General features: G+C 43.5%; 2 protein-coding genes and 1 long non-coding RNA gene across 4 annotated transcripts in view; all 3 read left to right on the top strand.

Moving 5' to 3' along the window:
* The window catches only part of LOC135391325 (uncharacterized), a 686,593-nt gene that overhangs the window by 156,935 nt on the left and 513,665 nt on the right, over positions 1-15,993 (top strand). The gene's annotated exons all lie outside the window — the stretch shown is intronic.
* LOC135391326 (uncharacterized) overlaps positions 1-15,993 on the top strand; it is a 156,660-nt gene that overhangs the window by 18,480 nt on the left and 122,187 nt on the right. The window contains exon 2 of the mRNA XM_064621565.1: positions 7,554-7,705. Coding sequence (XP_064477635.1) covers positions 7,554-7,705 — 152 coding nt within the window. The remainder of the gene's footprint in view (positions 1-7,553; positions 7,706-15,993) is intronic.
* LOC135392807 (uncharacterized) lies at positions 13,529-14,922 on the top strand. The gene is made up of 3 exons (XR_010422232.1): positions 13,529-13,611; positions 14,179-14,239; positions 14,653-14,922. It is a non-coding gene; the product is annotated as an uncharacterized LOC135392807 (long non-coding RNA).

The raw sequence follows: 15,993 nt of genomic DNA, 5'->3' as shown, positions 1-15,993 counted from the left end.
TATTTAGATTTAGTAACTGCTCTTGACCTCATTTCTTGAGTTAGATATAATTTTGAGAGCATGGTTGGTACATTATGAGCCCGCGGGTGGAACACGAATTTTGAAGCGTTATCTCTTATTAATTATTAAGATGTTTCATATTATTAAGATGTCGTCATATTAATTATTAAGATGTCGCTGTTCGATGAATTCGTTTGTGTTAACGTATTTGAGAAAATTTTAGCAGTGTACTTTTTGTTTGTCACCAATTGCCGTTCGGTTTTAAGAACATCTGCCAACACAGCAGTGCATGTTATATTGCACACACTGATAATAACTTCCCAAAGCATTCCCAGAAGTGCGGGACACAGCTTCTTAAAGTTGGCTTGACCGGCGTACTCTCTGCCCTTCATTGAAGCAATGCATCCCATCTGGTTTTGTTAGAATATCTGTTGACCCTGAGCTTTAGAAAGAAATGCCCACACATGGGTGTTGTTGTCAGAGGCCCTTCGATGGCGTACAAGTGGAATGGAAGCGCAAGAACGTCACAGTTTTGTAATGATGAAAGATGAAAGTCACTGAAAAGGTTAGCCCGTTGTAGGACTCGAACCCATATCTTCTGGATTGCCGGTCCAGGGCTCTACCAATTGAGCTAAGCTAACACGCCTTCTCAGCCACTTCCAGGGTGCATCATCTGAAGGGACAAACCAGCCACTCTCTCTCACTCATCCTCCTTTCACTCTTACATTTTTGCTCACTCACATACACGTTCATACGACGGGATCGACGCGGGCGGCAACTGATGAACATGAAAGAACTGATGTTCTGAGGCTGGAACAACATAGAAGGAGGACTTATTTTCGCCGTGTTGGCTTCGTGGCAGAATGCATTGGTGTGCTTTTTTTCTCGTACTTGGCCAAAACAATGGGCTCTGCAGAAAATGTTCATGTCGGACATGAAAGGTGAAGTTGTCTGTTACGCTTTGCAACTGTGTGCGCATCTGTGGGCCGCTCCAATGTTGTTCCCACGACAAAAGAAGTGTTGACAAGCTCAGTATGGCCTGCGAAGCGTCTGTATCTTCATTCCTGAAGGTGACAGAAACGGGCGGTGGCCCACTGGTAACGATTTTGGTTATAGCTTTCGAAAGCCGTGGTTCGATCCGCGGTATTTTCTATTCATGTATTTTCTATTTTTTATTTTTTTGTAGTGGGATTTATGAGAGTAACGGCAGGGCGAGAGCGTCAGAGTTTTGGCTTAATAATGCCGTACTGGCTCTATGTCATACTGCATGCTGTTCATTTTGACTTACTTCACCGTTACAGGAATCTCCGTTTTGCACAGTGCCGCGCGTTTTTGTTATAATGTAGGTGATTGTCAATCCTCTAACATGAAGTTCGAACTTTTGGCTTAAACTTGCTTTATTCCCCAACTCGCCAAAACTTTATTTCTCAGCATTGCACAAGGCCGTAATCTCCTTACGGGTTAACTCGTTCTAGGTACCAAAATAATGAATATGTTAAAAATACATGCGTGCTTATTGTCATATACACAGGGTACGTGACGTAGGACCAAATAAATTTTATTAAATCCGCGATTGATTTTTTTTCGCCAAAGTCGTTGAATATATCTATTCCCGACGGGATCTACTCAGTGGTAGTGGTGTGTCAGTAAATAGCGCAGCCGTTAATTAACTTTTGCAATTAATCTTTGTAATTAATGAAAATACGTTGACTGCGTGATTGAAAGAGAGTAAAACTCTGGAGGGTGTACCCCACAAGAACCGACACGACAGCGCCTTTTTGTGCTGTATTAAAAATGTGCGAAAATACTAAATAATTCAGCATTGTGCGGGATTTGCGGCCAATTTCTCCTCTCCCTGTCTCGGTGTCACCCCTTTTCAACTGACATCAGGTTGTTCCTGAAATCATGGAACAGCCCGCTTTGTCCCCAGAAGTAAGCGTGAGGGGAATTAGTGATGCCATTTCTCAGTCTACGTTATCGTAAAACATGCCGTCTTTGATCTTCTTTTCGTCATTATCTCTTTTGGTCTGCTCACCACCTTCCAAGGCAGTTCGCGATTTCATGTGACAACTGTCACGCAATAAAACTACCAATGTACCACGGAGATAACAAAAATAAAATCACCGATTCTGCTGCTCGATAAGTGTGTACGTTCTGCCAGAAAAGAAAAACGAAGATATCGACCAGGACGCTAGGAAGCGGGGGTGCCCCATGTTTTGTGATGTCAGTGTTGTCAAAGGTTGGCAGTGAGAGAACGACAGGAAAAAGCGGCCGAAACTCGCCCAACGCTCGACGATAGGGCATTTTCTCATAATCTTTAAAGGCACAGAAAAGTACTACTGTTTCGTTTCTTGCTGACTAGACTTCTCAGGGTTGTGCTCTACAAATCAAGAATTGCGCGTTCAACTTGTTTTCAGGAATTGTGAAGATTCATTATAAAAGTAGTTTTTTTTTCTTTTTTTACCCTTTCTTTTTTTGACCCTTGTGGTTGTTTTTAGGTACCCGAACAAAAATAAAGTTATTATTATTATTATTATTTACACGACGAAAGAAGTAACGGCTGCTGAGTGTGCGTTCCCAAAGCGGTTGCGTCTTGGTCTCTCACGATGACAACATTCTGGGCTGGTGGTTCAGTGATGCAGATGTCGATTCTAGCTTTCATGTTCCCTGGTTCAATCTGAGGCTCATGCCTTTCTTCTTTTTTATAAAGAGAGTTTTAAGATTACGGCAAGGCAAGATCATCACAATTTTTATCCTGGATGGCCTATTTATTAGGCACTATGACATAACATGACTAGTATGTGAAAGGTAGACCACTTTTCATTGCATCCGAACCTACTACAGTCGACCCGCGTTTATTCGGACGGCCTCGTTTCCTGTGAAAATGTCCGGATTCCGGGGGAACCGGATAAGTGAAACACGAAAATCCAGAGTGATCCTAAAAGGACATCCACCATTGACACATCTTTATTGACCATTACACAGAAAAATATCCATTGTCATCTGTTTCATTCTAATACACGCACTCAGTTCTTGCAAACCTTTGCTAATGGCATTAAGTTGAGAAATATTGTTTTGTTGCTCGGAAAATACTAGCGCCGTTCTCAGTGCCGCCGGCGGATTTTCTACCGTCACAGCTGGCGCCCCCCCCCCCCCCTCATCCCCACTTTCATCAACAGATTCTTCTTGAACACAATCGGAAGCGACGACATCGTCGACGACGACGACGATGTCGTCATCTGTGATTGCAGCGCAGGAGTCCTCGTTGCGGACCTTCTCAGTCTGAAATGACCAGACTGCTCAGTGTAACGTACATAGTCGGACAGGGAGAAAATTCTTCATAGCAACACCCTCTTTGTGTCAGTAAAAAGGAGGCCACGACCAGGGTCCTCGACCTCCCTTGACTAGGTGCGGGCCAAGTGTCCTTCCTGGACAATGACCGGAAAACTGAATCCGATTGTTGGGTAGTAGTTACTTCTGTTCCCTGGAATTCTACCCTGAGTCCGGAAGCTGAAGTCCGGATAAATGAGGGCGAAATACATGGGGAAAAATCTGTTCCGTGCTTTTTTGTCCAGATAGCGTAGGATCCGGATAAACAAAGTCCGGATAAACGCGGGTCGACTGTACATCGTTATAGGAAGTCCCCTCACGAAGAAATTATGGGTTGACCTTTCATGTCGTCACACTTCACCCACCTTCGTTATCTTATATTCGATTTTGCTCCATCTTTGTGCTATATTTTTGTTTTAGGAATAGCAAGCCGACCTTCGGTCAGGCTGACCTTTCCGAAATAAACGTATATCCACCCTCATCCCCTCTGCAGAATGACAAGGTGTTAACATTTCATAGGTTCAGGGACATTTGATCGAACGCCGTTTGGTCGAAAGCCGTTTGATCGAACTCGGGACATTTGGTCGAAAACCATTTGATCGAACGCCGTTGGATCGAAACGGCAGCGGTCGTTTGATCGATTTTTTTAATTGGTTCACTTGGAGTGTCGAAAATGACAAAAAAAGACAAGAAAAAAAAGCTGCAGTTCTCCTAAGGAACATTTAACTTTGTGTAATCTGCTTCCCCGTAAACACATTCCTCATGCTAACCCACTTTTTCGTGTCCAAAAAGCAGTACAAGGGCCAGGGTTGTTCACTCTTAACCCGTTGGACAACCGAATAGGTTTTTCCGCTCTGACACATAGTGACTAAACATGCTGTACTTGTTAATCCCCCCAACCCATTGTCAAATAATAATTGATGTCAAGTATTAAACATATTGGCAAACGAATTAAAAAATAAGTAAATGACAATTTTTGATGATCATTAATTCCCGTCGAATGTGAAGCACCTTTAACCGCCATCGTTACAATAGCAAGGCGCGTGGGGTCGAAATTATTGTTTCGCTTTTTAAATTGTATTTGTTCACCCTTAACAATGTGCTCTCCTGCGCTCTCACAAGGCTTCCCATGCATTTTAATCAAACTGTCATGTCAAGTCATGCACGTCCCACGGAGAATGCGGATTAAGCATTATAGTGCTTCCGACGAGTCAGAAAACTTGTATGTACTTGAATCTGCGTTTTTCCTTACCGCTTCTCGCATATTATAAAGTGTCTTCATATGGGACTGCGATAACTGTCGTTGCTTGCTAGTTGAAGTCTCTTATTTCAGGTTATTCAGGTTATCAATAGCAAGCGCATAAAAGCAGATTTAGCAGACAATTTACAAGGTTATCATGCTTGTCGCTGCCAATTTGCAGTTATGTAAGACTCAGAATCTTATCCACTGGCAAGCCACGTTCAGGCAAGCCACGTTATGAACGGTTTGCTAAAATTTTCTACCATGTTCACCCCATTCCACAATAAAGCGAGTAGGACGCCCACAAAAATTCCAGAAGAATATCGATTATCTGCGGGAAACATCACGGACGTTTGCGCGACTCTACTCTTGGTGCGGCGAAAGGAAACTTTGATATGACGTCCGTTGCTCCCTACCATCTTATCTCCACAGTTTGCGATTGCACCTTTCTTCCTTTTTCTCGGTTTCTGGTACTTATTTGAGCAGAGTTTACCCAACACCTCCAAGATGAGGAGAAGGCCCGCGCCCTACGTCACACAGGAAGGCCGGCTGTTACTATTGTGGATGCTGCTATGAAGTAAATGAAAGAGCGAACGAGAAGAAAGCTCGAAGCAGATCGCAAAGTATAGGAAAGGCCTCCATAGGTGACGTAAGCGTGCAGCCCGACGCTATCTAGGAGCTGTTGGTTTACCAATCACTTTTTCTGTCGAACGTGACTCTGCTGCCACCTATACAGATGTTCTGAAAATAAGCACTCTTCCGCTTGTTTCTTTGTTTATTTTCATTTTTTTTAGGGGAGGGCTTTGGTAGCCGAAAAGCCTTCTTGATGGTGTCAGGAAGAGACTATAACTCGCAAAATTTGGAATTAAGCATTGAAAGGTCCTCATGATAAGGCCGAGAACAAACTGAAGTGTATGATACAGTGATAACGGAGTAACAAGGTACAAGTAACAAAGTGAAGTGCAGTTACTGAATTCGTCTTAGTAGCCTATGGAGTATTTTTTTTTTTTTCATCATAATGTAGGGTAATTTCTGAGGTTTTCTTCCGACTCTGTCACACATACACAGGCACAGTCTCCTTAGAAGTCGCCCCAGGACGCACATTTCTCATGTCGACGGCATCCCTATTTCCCACAGAGAGAAGAAAAATGTATATTGACAAGCCTTACGAGTGCCGGTCATCCCGTTCCACACGCTACGAGTAGCAGCCCAGAATTATGAGCAGCAGTACAGCAAAGAAAGGATTGGCAAAAATTATCAGAACTGATTATCACGTTTTCATTCTGCGTTGGCAATTGCTGCTGATAGCCGGGCTCCGCGCGCGATATCTGATGTTCCCTTTCTCGTCTGCCCACGCCTCTTTCCATCTTCCTTCTTCCTCACCGCATACTTTTCTTTCAAGTTGGCTTTCCTACATGTTCTTCTGCTATCAGGCAGAACCTGCATCAAAGGAGGTGTCCCTGAATTCTGGTCATGTCTTGTCGGCGCCGATCCCCTTCCCGCAGCCCGGCCTCCCAGGGGGATCTATGCTATTATCACCAGAAGTTTGGCGACCGTGCCCTCAAGTGCACTCAGCCGTGCTTCTGGACGGGAAACTTGGGGGCCGGTCGATAGCGGCGGCCTACGACTCTGGCCCACCGGCAAGCCGTCTGTTCTTCATCACGTTCGGGTCACCAGTTTGTAGGTAGCGTGTTCCAGGAAAGAGACAACGTTCTGGCTAATCAACTGGCCGAGCGGCCCGTGCGCCGTGCATTTATTAGCGCGACCAATTTGAACGAGCGCTGATGGCGTTGCAGATTGGGCGGCTCGCTACACACGATTGATTTACAAAAAGGTAGTCCAGCAATTCAATCGTTTACAGGAAGCTGTGCCTGATCCGGACCCTCGACTCGCCTCAGTTTCTCGCTTATGCGAAGAACTCTTCCACAAAAAGAGCATCGAACAAGGTGACGCACACTTGGGCAGGTTCAAGAAGGGAAGGCAGCCCACTGGCCTGAACAGTGAAGTGAGCGATTTTTTCTGGAAAGCTAGTTGGCAGATATTGCCAACGAAAGACAAACTGGCCAGATGGGGGTCTTCTCAGCAGCCCCTCATGTTCCAACTGCGGCGCCGAGGAGAATAGTGACGATGTGCTACGAGAGTGTGTCACAACAAGGACTCTGTGAACACTTGTGTGTCGCCGCTTTTCCATTCGGTATCGGCCTATGCAACAGATGAGGACAAGGCTCGGACTTTTACGCTTTGGAAATTTCGCTGCACAGCCGTAGCTCAGAATAGAAGAAACCGCCTGATGCATCCTAGACTCTACATGGTGACTCAACTGGTGACAGATTATACTTCGAACACAGACTGTTTTTGTTGCGTGAGCAGGAGTTCCTGCCGCCACGTTGCTCTTCACAACGGACATGTACGACTAACGGGCCTCATCTATACATAGTGTACTTCTCTTAGCTAGACAGCCATAAGTTAATGCTCTTATAGTACGTACCTTGCATTTCTTGTATACTGGAACTGGAGATGGTAAATGACATCGTTTTGTTTCTAAAGGACGGCGGCCGTGTGGCACACTAGTCCGAGATTTTTCACCAGTCAGGTTTTGTCATGTTTTAAACATTTCGTAGACAAGTGAAATAAATATTCTATTCAGAAGACGAAAACGCACAGATAGCGCTATCTGTGTGTTTTCGTTTCGTTGTTGTCATTTTAGCGCTTCTAGTAGGGTGCATTTTTTATAATCTTTTGTGATTTTTTGTTTGGAGTTCAAGTTTGGGTGCTTGAGTACTTGATGGGAAAGTACTCGGAAAAAAGTACTTTAAGTATGGTACAAAGTACACAGTTTAAAATGTACTTAAAGTAGTGTACAAGTACACAGAAATGTACTTCAATTACTACTTGAGTACTTGCTACTTCAAGTACTGCCCATCACTGCTGAAATGTGATGCTCGTGTGATGAAATGCTCGTGTTTCTCCCCTTTTTTTTCAGAACCCCTTCATATCTACGAAAGTGAAGTCTGGCGGAGACATATCTGCGAAAGTGAAGCCTGGCAGAGAGCTCTTTTTGTACGAACTACCCCGGGGCGTCATGAACGGGACAGTCATAACCGCCGTCTTGTGCTCTCCTCAGCTAGTAGTTATGTAAGTCAATTGGAAACACTACCTGTCGTATTTTCTTTCAGTTCTCAAATGAAAAAAAAAAAAAAATCAGTGAGCCCGCTCCACCCGGGTTCTCTGCATGCCCACATAAAACACCATGCATAGCCAATATAAAGTAAAATACTTTTCGTGTATGGCGGATAACCTCTAATAAAACGAAACATGAAAAATTACGAAAGTTACGTTCACCCATCGAAATCATAACGAGAGAGAGAGAGAGAGAGAGAAACATGCTAGAAGAAATGCCTGGGTGAGAGACGTTGCTTCCTTCGACACCACTGGTTAGGGTTGCCATCTTGTCCGTCGGCCAACACTGAAGACAGCGGGGGGATTGAAAAGGCAACGCAGTAAGTTTTGCGGACATCGGCGTTTGAATGAATACAATAACCAAGCGTTGGGTAAGTTATCTCAGACTACAAATAACTGGGCGCCTGGCGGTAGAAGTCGATGGCAGCACGGTCACGCTGAAAGGCGAGACAAGCAGGAAGGCCCCTGATTGACCGGCTGGAATGCATAACGTTGCATTTTAGTAGTCCTGTCAATTTCATTTGCATTGTGCCCAGTGCTGTGTGAACTATCTCAAACTATACTTTCTATGGGGAGCTGCTACTGCCATGCCGCCCTTTTTTTTTTTTTTGCCCCGTCTTGGATTGGACGAAGTGGCCTGTGAATGACCGTATTAAATTCATGAGTCTTAAAAGTTGAGCACTATAGACACAGAGGGTTCTAATAATAGGTACTAAAAGCGATAAAAGTTAAAAAAAAAAAGTACGAGGCGACAACGAAAAGGAAAAAGGACGAGACAAACACAGCCCTGTACAGCCAACCAAATACTTTTATTTGTGAAACATACAACATGGCGAATCCGCATGGTTCGCTGCGAGCGACGACTCGATCTATCCTTCATTTGAGGGACCCCCCCTTCCCCATGCATTGGATAGGCCGATTGGTACACCCGTATTTCTAGCCCACCATACCAACACCCAGGATCGCTTGCGCCTCTTGCTGGTAGCTTTGCCGATGGGTCTGTTTTGGTATTTTCGCTTGTTTACGCTACCAGTTTAGGTATACCTTGGCACACACGCCCAGGCCAACCTGTTTCCCTAAGATAATAAATTATTGGTACGAAACTCATTGGTATAGATCGAACGGCCTCGGGAACAGTAATCGCGTGGTTTACAAACGGTCGGACTGCAAATCATGGGTGCCACCATTTTTTTATACCATAGTGTGATGACGTTTGCAATGACGTCAGGCCAGCACCTGTCCAGTGTGCATTGGGCCTGTTTTCTTATTCAACTCTGGCAACTCCGAGTGACTCGAAGTGGGTGAAAACTAGCCAGGGTAGTCGAAATGAGGTCATAACTCAGCGGAGAATCGTAGCCAGGGTTAACCCTAGGAACAACCCTTCTCGACCCTGCTCCAAAAAGGGGGGAGGGGGGTAAGCTAGAGTTGTGATGTCACACAAATGCGCGTGTGACCTTGTCGTTTGCTACTACACTCTTTTGCTTGGTCATAACCGTGTTTTGAAAGCTTTTCATCTAGAGTTAGTTTAAGGAAAAATGTTCCTGTGTTATCTCTGTTACCTAAAGGAAGATTATTAAGAAGATGAAAGGTTGAATCAGAACTGTGAGCACTTTCAAAGCATGCTCAGCGTACCTGCGTCTGCATGAAATTTATTTTTTTTAACTAAACTGGAATAGAAAGTACTTTAAAATAGCGTAGGCTCAGGTTATATAGCACGTGGTTCTTATTCATATGGTATGGTTAGTTTTTAGGGCCGCGATATTCCCGGTTGCGAAATTCTTGATCTCGCAGAAATTCACGGCCTCGAAACATAGATAATGCTCAACTGCTTCGTAAGATGACATTCCGTGTTTAAAAAGCGGATAGTGCTGATTAACATTTAGCTCCACGAGTCTTCGATATCCGTCGAAGTTGTTTTAGTGAATGAAAGCCACATTTTTACACCGTTATGCTTAGCAGGGCGGACGCTGATGATGATGATGACGATGATTCAGGTTTTTCTGAAGCATTGACAACTACGGTCATAATGCGCCATTACAATGTTAAGGATGAACTAGCTAAATGAAAACAACATGTTTATTTAAAATATCTCATGAATGTATAAAACCACCATTGTAAAATCACCACTGGTTAAGAATTCCGATGTCTTTCGTGAAATTAAATACTGCATTAAAAGGAACGATATAGCGTCGTCAGCCAACAAGAGCGCCGGGTGCAGCGGTGAAAAGTAGTTGTAAGACTCACTGAAATGATTTTTACGGTGTCTGTTATGAGATGAACATGCGATGAGTATATGTAGAACGGACAGAGGTTCGCCACAATGGGTGCATTCAGGTGGTTCCTCCCCTCGAAGCAGGAACCCGTGGATCAAAAAAGTATGGCCGATTCTTAGACGTGATCGCACCACACACTGCAGCCTGTCCTCTAGGTACCGGGTGCAGCATTGAATATTGGGCTTTGCTCTCTGCAGTTTATTTTCTGTTTGCTGTTCCCAAAATTCTGAGCTGACCTAAGATCCTGATAGGGCATTTGAAAGGGAGCAATGCCGTATACCAGTGTGGCTTGGCATCCAACAGAATTTCAGATGATAACCCCTATTGAGCACCACGCTAGCCAAATATCGTGCTCGTTGTACGAGGTGCTTTTTCTCTGTTTATGCAAGTTGCATATGGCCTGGAGAGTGGAAAGAGAGTCTGTGTATATTATAGAGGATCTTATGTGAGTTTGTAATATGAAATTTAAAGCTAAAATGACTGCATAAACCTCTGCTGTAAATATTGATGTCACATGCTTTAACTGATGAGATCGTGTACATGTACCTGAGACCATAGCACATGCTACTGCAGTACTGGACTTTGAGCCGTCTGTGTATATTTCGATGTGTTCTGGAAAGCTTTGTTTGATGTCTTCAAATTCCTGCAGCAGTACTTGCGTAGGGGTTTTATGCGTGTCGTACTTTAATAATGAGCAATTGTACTCTGGTGGAGACTGCCACGGAGGAATCCCCTTAGGTGACTCCACGACAAAACAATTGTAAGGAGTGAAGCCGTAACGTTCAGCATCTCTTGCAAGCCGCATGCTGAATGGAGGCATGACACTGGGTCAACTGGTAAAAAGGCGTTCAATGTGCGTTTAATACAAGAAAGTGCAGGGTGCTGAGGTAACTTTTGATTTTGAGGGCATACATCTAATATCAACCGTAACCCTTGATGGTGTATCGTGTTTAGAATTTTTAATACAGACTGACGAGCTGAACCGTACACAATGCTGCCATAATCGAGTTTTGAGCGGATTGTTGAAGTGTATACCCTGTGCAGCGTTTTCCTATCCGCACCACAAGACATAAGTGCCAATATTTATTTTTAGTAGATTTAGAGATTTTGTACATTTAACCTTCAAGCTTTTTATGTGAGACAGAAATGTAAGCTTTTTGTCGAGTATGACCCCAAGAAATTTATGTTTGGACTGAACAGGAAGATCCTGGCCATCGAGTTTGAGGCTGGGTGGTGGAAACACTCCCCTAACTCTTGAGAATGGGACACAGACTGTCTTCTCTGGTGAACATTTAAATCCGTTCTCGGAAGACCATTTTACTAGCTTATTTATTGCTAGCTGCATTTGACCCTCACATATTCTTAGGTTTGTGGAGCTACAAGATAACTGAATATCGTCCACGTATAAAGAGTACTTTATGGATGGTGCATGGGATGGCAGTAGCCACGGAGTTGATCTTTACCAGAAATAATGTGACGCTTAAGACAGACCCCAGTGGCACGCGCCATTCTCTTGCACAAATGGACATGGCAGAGTTGTTCCAAGTTGAACTCGAAATGCTCTGTCTTTGAGGAAATTTGCAACGCATTTAAGGAGACGACCTTGTATTCCAAATGAGTGGAGATCTAGTAGTATAACATGCCGCCAAGTGGTGTCATACGCTTTTTCTAGATAAAAAAATACAGACAGACAGTGGTGTCTCCACACAAATGCCTCACGGATGGTCGTCTCTAGACGGATCAGATGATCCATCGTCGAACGCCCGGACCGAGAACCGCATTGCAACTGAGCTAGACATTGGTTCTCTTCCAGGAAGTGAACCAGCCGGTTATTAACCATTCACTCGAATGTCTGGCATGGCAGCTCGTAAGAGCGATGGGTCTATAACTGCTTGGATTTGAAGCATCCTTTCCGGGTTTCAAGAATGGAATTACTGTAGCAGTTTTCCACATGCATGGAAGTGTACCCTCTATCCAGACCTGGTTAACGAATCTAAGCAAGATTTTTTTTACTCCTCGGACATGCGACTTGTATATAGAATATGTAACCCTGGAGCAGTTGCTTTTACAGACGATAACGCTCTCAACACCTCTATGAAAGTAAAGGGCTGAGTATGTGCAAGACCATCACCAGTACTAAAGGGAATTGTTTGTTTCTCAGACCTCTTTTTAACTTTGAGAAACTGTTTACTACACTAAACCCAATGACGGATAGGTGCCGCCTGATCAACTGGCACATAAAAAAAAAAAGTGCCAGATGACTTCAAGAGGCTCGCGGTGCCTGCTAAAGCTGCAGGTGCTCTGTTCCCTAACAGAAAAATGACCTCCAGGCTTAGCAAAAAAAGAAAAGAAAAGAAGGAAATGCACCAAGGACATCGAACTTGAAACAGTAAATTTTATTGGCGTGCACATACCTTTAATTGCATCCAGCACATCATCGTTCGCCGAATGGAAACATACACGACTCACTATTCCCAAGCCACACATGCATATGGAGCGCACGTTGCACGGACACACAATCCATCTGATGCACCAGGCAGTCCTCCAAACATCGAACACACTTCGAAAAGGCTGGCACTGCAAACATAAATCAAGATCATCCTTAGTGACGAACACGACAGTTCCTCAAACGGGATGTAGTTCCGTATCGGGACCACTGGCTTTTTTTAGAGCCAGGCTTTTTTAAAGAAAAAAGAATAAAAACAAAAATCAAACGCTTTTACGTGAAAGTGGAGCTAATTAGTAACGAAATTAAACAGGAATGACCCTCGTATATTGCGTAAAACGTATAAAAATTAAATTTTATCGCCGGTTCCTTGAAGGCGATCCGCCATCTTTACTGAGGACCTTCTGATCTAACCCGAGGCACGGTCTCGACGCCCGCACCGCCTAGTGCGTGCCTGGAGGTTGGGGCGCCCCCCAGACCCCCCAAATCTGTAGAACCTAACCTAGAGTAACCTCACTAAAGTGAGGTGATCGAGCCCAATTCAGCGACACTACCTCTTGCAAGATGACAAGTTTCGAATCCGTTAGGCTTAGCATCCCCGTGTTCCTCTTGCGCTAAAAGCAAAGCCCAACTCCCGAAACTCGACAGTTTCTTTGAGGGATAAAGTGAGGCGCTTCATGCGTTTAAAGGTCAGCTATGCCGATATCCCAAATAGTCGAAACGGTTGTGATATTCTGAAAGCCCACATCCAGCTCTCCCCAAAATGCACTTTCATTCTCTCAGTTCGGTACAGTACCATGTCAAAAAAATAGATAATTCATTCCGAAACACACATGGGCGCAGCCATTTTTATGACGTAGATGCACCCGAACGGGCATTGTGACGTGTACGCGCCTTCGTACTTGTCTTCAGCTACGACTTCTCGCGGCTTCACGTATCTGTGCTTGAAGATGGCGGACAGCCGGGTTCCACCACTGATCTCGATTGTAAAAGGCTGGATCGCGGATAGGGAGTGCGAGCGTGAAGAAACCGGCCGCCATCTTAGTGTACCCACAACAGTCGCCGCAGCGATCATGGCAACTTCTTGCAATTACGGTCGTACCAACCGTACTGGCAAGGATACAGGGCCTAAATTTATACAGGTGAGTCACTCTTTATCGAGGAATAAATAGGCGTCCATTCTGTATATTTAGTTGACCATTATGAAGTGTTTTTTTGCCCAAAACTAGCACTGGATGCAGGTTGCTTGATCGCTCTTCCGACGTTCAATCGAGCACACTTGCATTTTACCCGGCGGCAAATACGGTTTGAGTGCATAACATGCTTGAAAGAACATGTTACACTACACAGGCAGTGTTGTCATCAATATATGTGCAAGCACTCAAGCGCTTTTTCGCATGCACTGCTACCATGGTACACGGTGTTCTCTGCGGAAGCAAGTGCCACATTCATTTCTTTGAATTACCTTCGCGCACAAGTTCGGTATTACGTCATGATGAGACCACCATTGTCACCTTTTTTCATGTATTGGTATTGTTTTGTGCCTTGGTTTGATTTGTGACAAAGAATCCTACGTAACGGTGGTGTGGCGCGACTTGAATAACGCCTTGTGTCTGAGCTATATCGTCAGCTTGTTACGATAGTAATAATTTGTAGCGTGTCGTGCTATTTGTAGCAGTTTTTAAGGCAAAAGTGGTCTCTCAATACAGGTTTCGTCATGAGGGCTACCCAGTGAATAATCTGTGCAGTGTGATACGGCTGGGTGTACAGGTAAGTATCACGTTCCTCATCCACTGGTTTCTACTTTACAGGAAGGAACAACCTCAGTGCACGCACTGTGGTTAGCCTCTCTCAGTTTTACATAGTTTCTTACATGATCACATCAGAAACACACCTTAGACTTTAGGCTCCTTCACCCAGCAATATAATAATTAGAGATTATAATTCTTTTTAGAAGAGTTCCCCATATTCTTTTTAGAATAGTTTTTAATCTTTTTAATTTTTAGAAGATACAGGGATTGTAAACCATGTTTTAAACTGATGTTTTAACATTTGTCCAATGCATTTATTAAACAATATACATAATACATTTTTAACTGGTTGCACCCAAACCAATGTTCTGATGTATTATTTCCTTTGTTGTCGATGCACCATAAAAATTGGAATAATCATCATCAATGCAGGTTACTTCACAGCTGCCTCGACATACTCAAGAAATGGGTGCAGAACCTGCGTAATGCCCACAAACTTTGACTACCACAGCACCTCCAGGAAGTAAAGGCATATGTGTCACATGGGATTTTTAAAGGCATTCACAGTATATAATACCTTGTATGAACTGTTGTAGGTCTAAGCAGCCTCTACAGTACACTCTCAGAAATTAAAACTTGTCAGGGAACTGTGATAATTGTTTCAGTTAATAGGTATGCACATACACGCTATAAGAAGAAAATTATTTATTGAGAGTGCACTTCTCTGGCTACTCATGTTGTTTACATCTACTGTTGATCACATTCATTTATCACATATTATATTCTTATATATTATTATTATATTATCACATATTCGATCACATTAAATTTAAAATTTAGCATATATGAGAAAATATCACGAGGGAAGTCGCTATTCATTGCTCATTCCAACCTAAAATTGAGAGAGTGTACCTCACCATTGTCATTCCTAAAATATATATTGCCATTGTAGCAAGGTCACAAAACAATAAATGAAGTCTTTTGCGAACTCCCTGCACGTTCATTGTATCCTGAAACGCATAAGTGCAAGAAATAAATCTTGAGCTTGAATAAACTTGATGTTGTATAAACTTGACATAAAATGTTGAATAATATAATGAATGATATAAAATATTGAATAAACTTGAACTGGTATATTCACTTTACTCATCATCAGTGATCTTCATTACAAAAGCATATCGTGTTAGGCTTTTTTGTTTGCCCTTCACAGACTGGGTACACGAGGGCCAAAATGACAAAATCACAACTGTTTTAGTCTCCAAATAGTCCTGTTGCAATTTGAAGACCATACGTGGAGGTGCATTTTTTGGAACATGCTCCACATAACAAGCATGACAAAGTCAGCACTGGATAGCAGGACCCCGTCCCCACGCAGCTTTTCTCACGCTACAGTTGTATTCAACAAAAGCATGTGAGTGCTGGAGAAGGACATTCAGTTTGGCACAACCGCGCCTGCAAATAATCAGAACAAATAAAGGAAGAAGCAAACAAACATAGAAGGGCTGTACTTCAAAAAGAGATAAGTTCTGTGTCTCAAGGAGGTGTTACCACTTTCTAAGTAACTTAATTGATTAAGCTTACATCACTACCTGATTAACTGTCCTATCGAGTGTGATCTAATTGCGTGAAGTAATTATTTGGGCTGCTTCGGTGTGTCCATATTTGCGAGGCAAAGCACCGCTGTCGTTTACTAAAAGACTCTTTCTAAGTCGACGCTTGATATAAATCATACTAAACGCATACACGGCTAAAACGCCGGCTGTGATTCTACAG

Source organism: Ornithodoros turicata, chromosome 4, assembly GCF_037126465.1.
Source record: "Ornithodoros turicata isolate Travis chromosome 4, ASM3712646v1, whole genome shotgun sequence".
NCBI classification, from domain to species: Eukaryota; Metazoa; Arthropoda; class Arachnida; order Ixodida; family Argasidae; genus Ornithodoros; species Ornithodoros turicata.
This window is presented reverse-complemented; position numbering and strand designations above follow the sequence as displayed.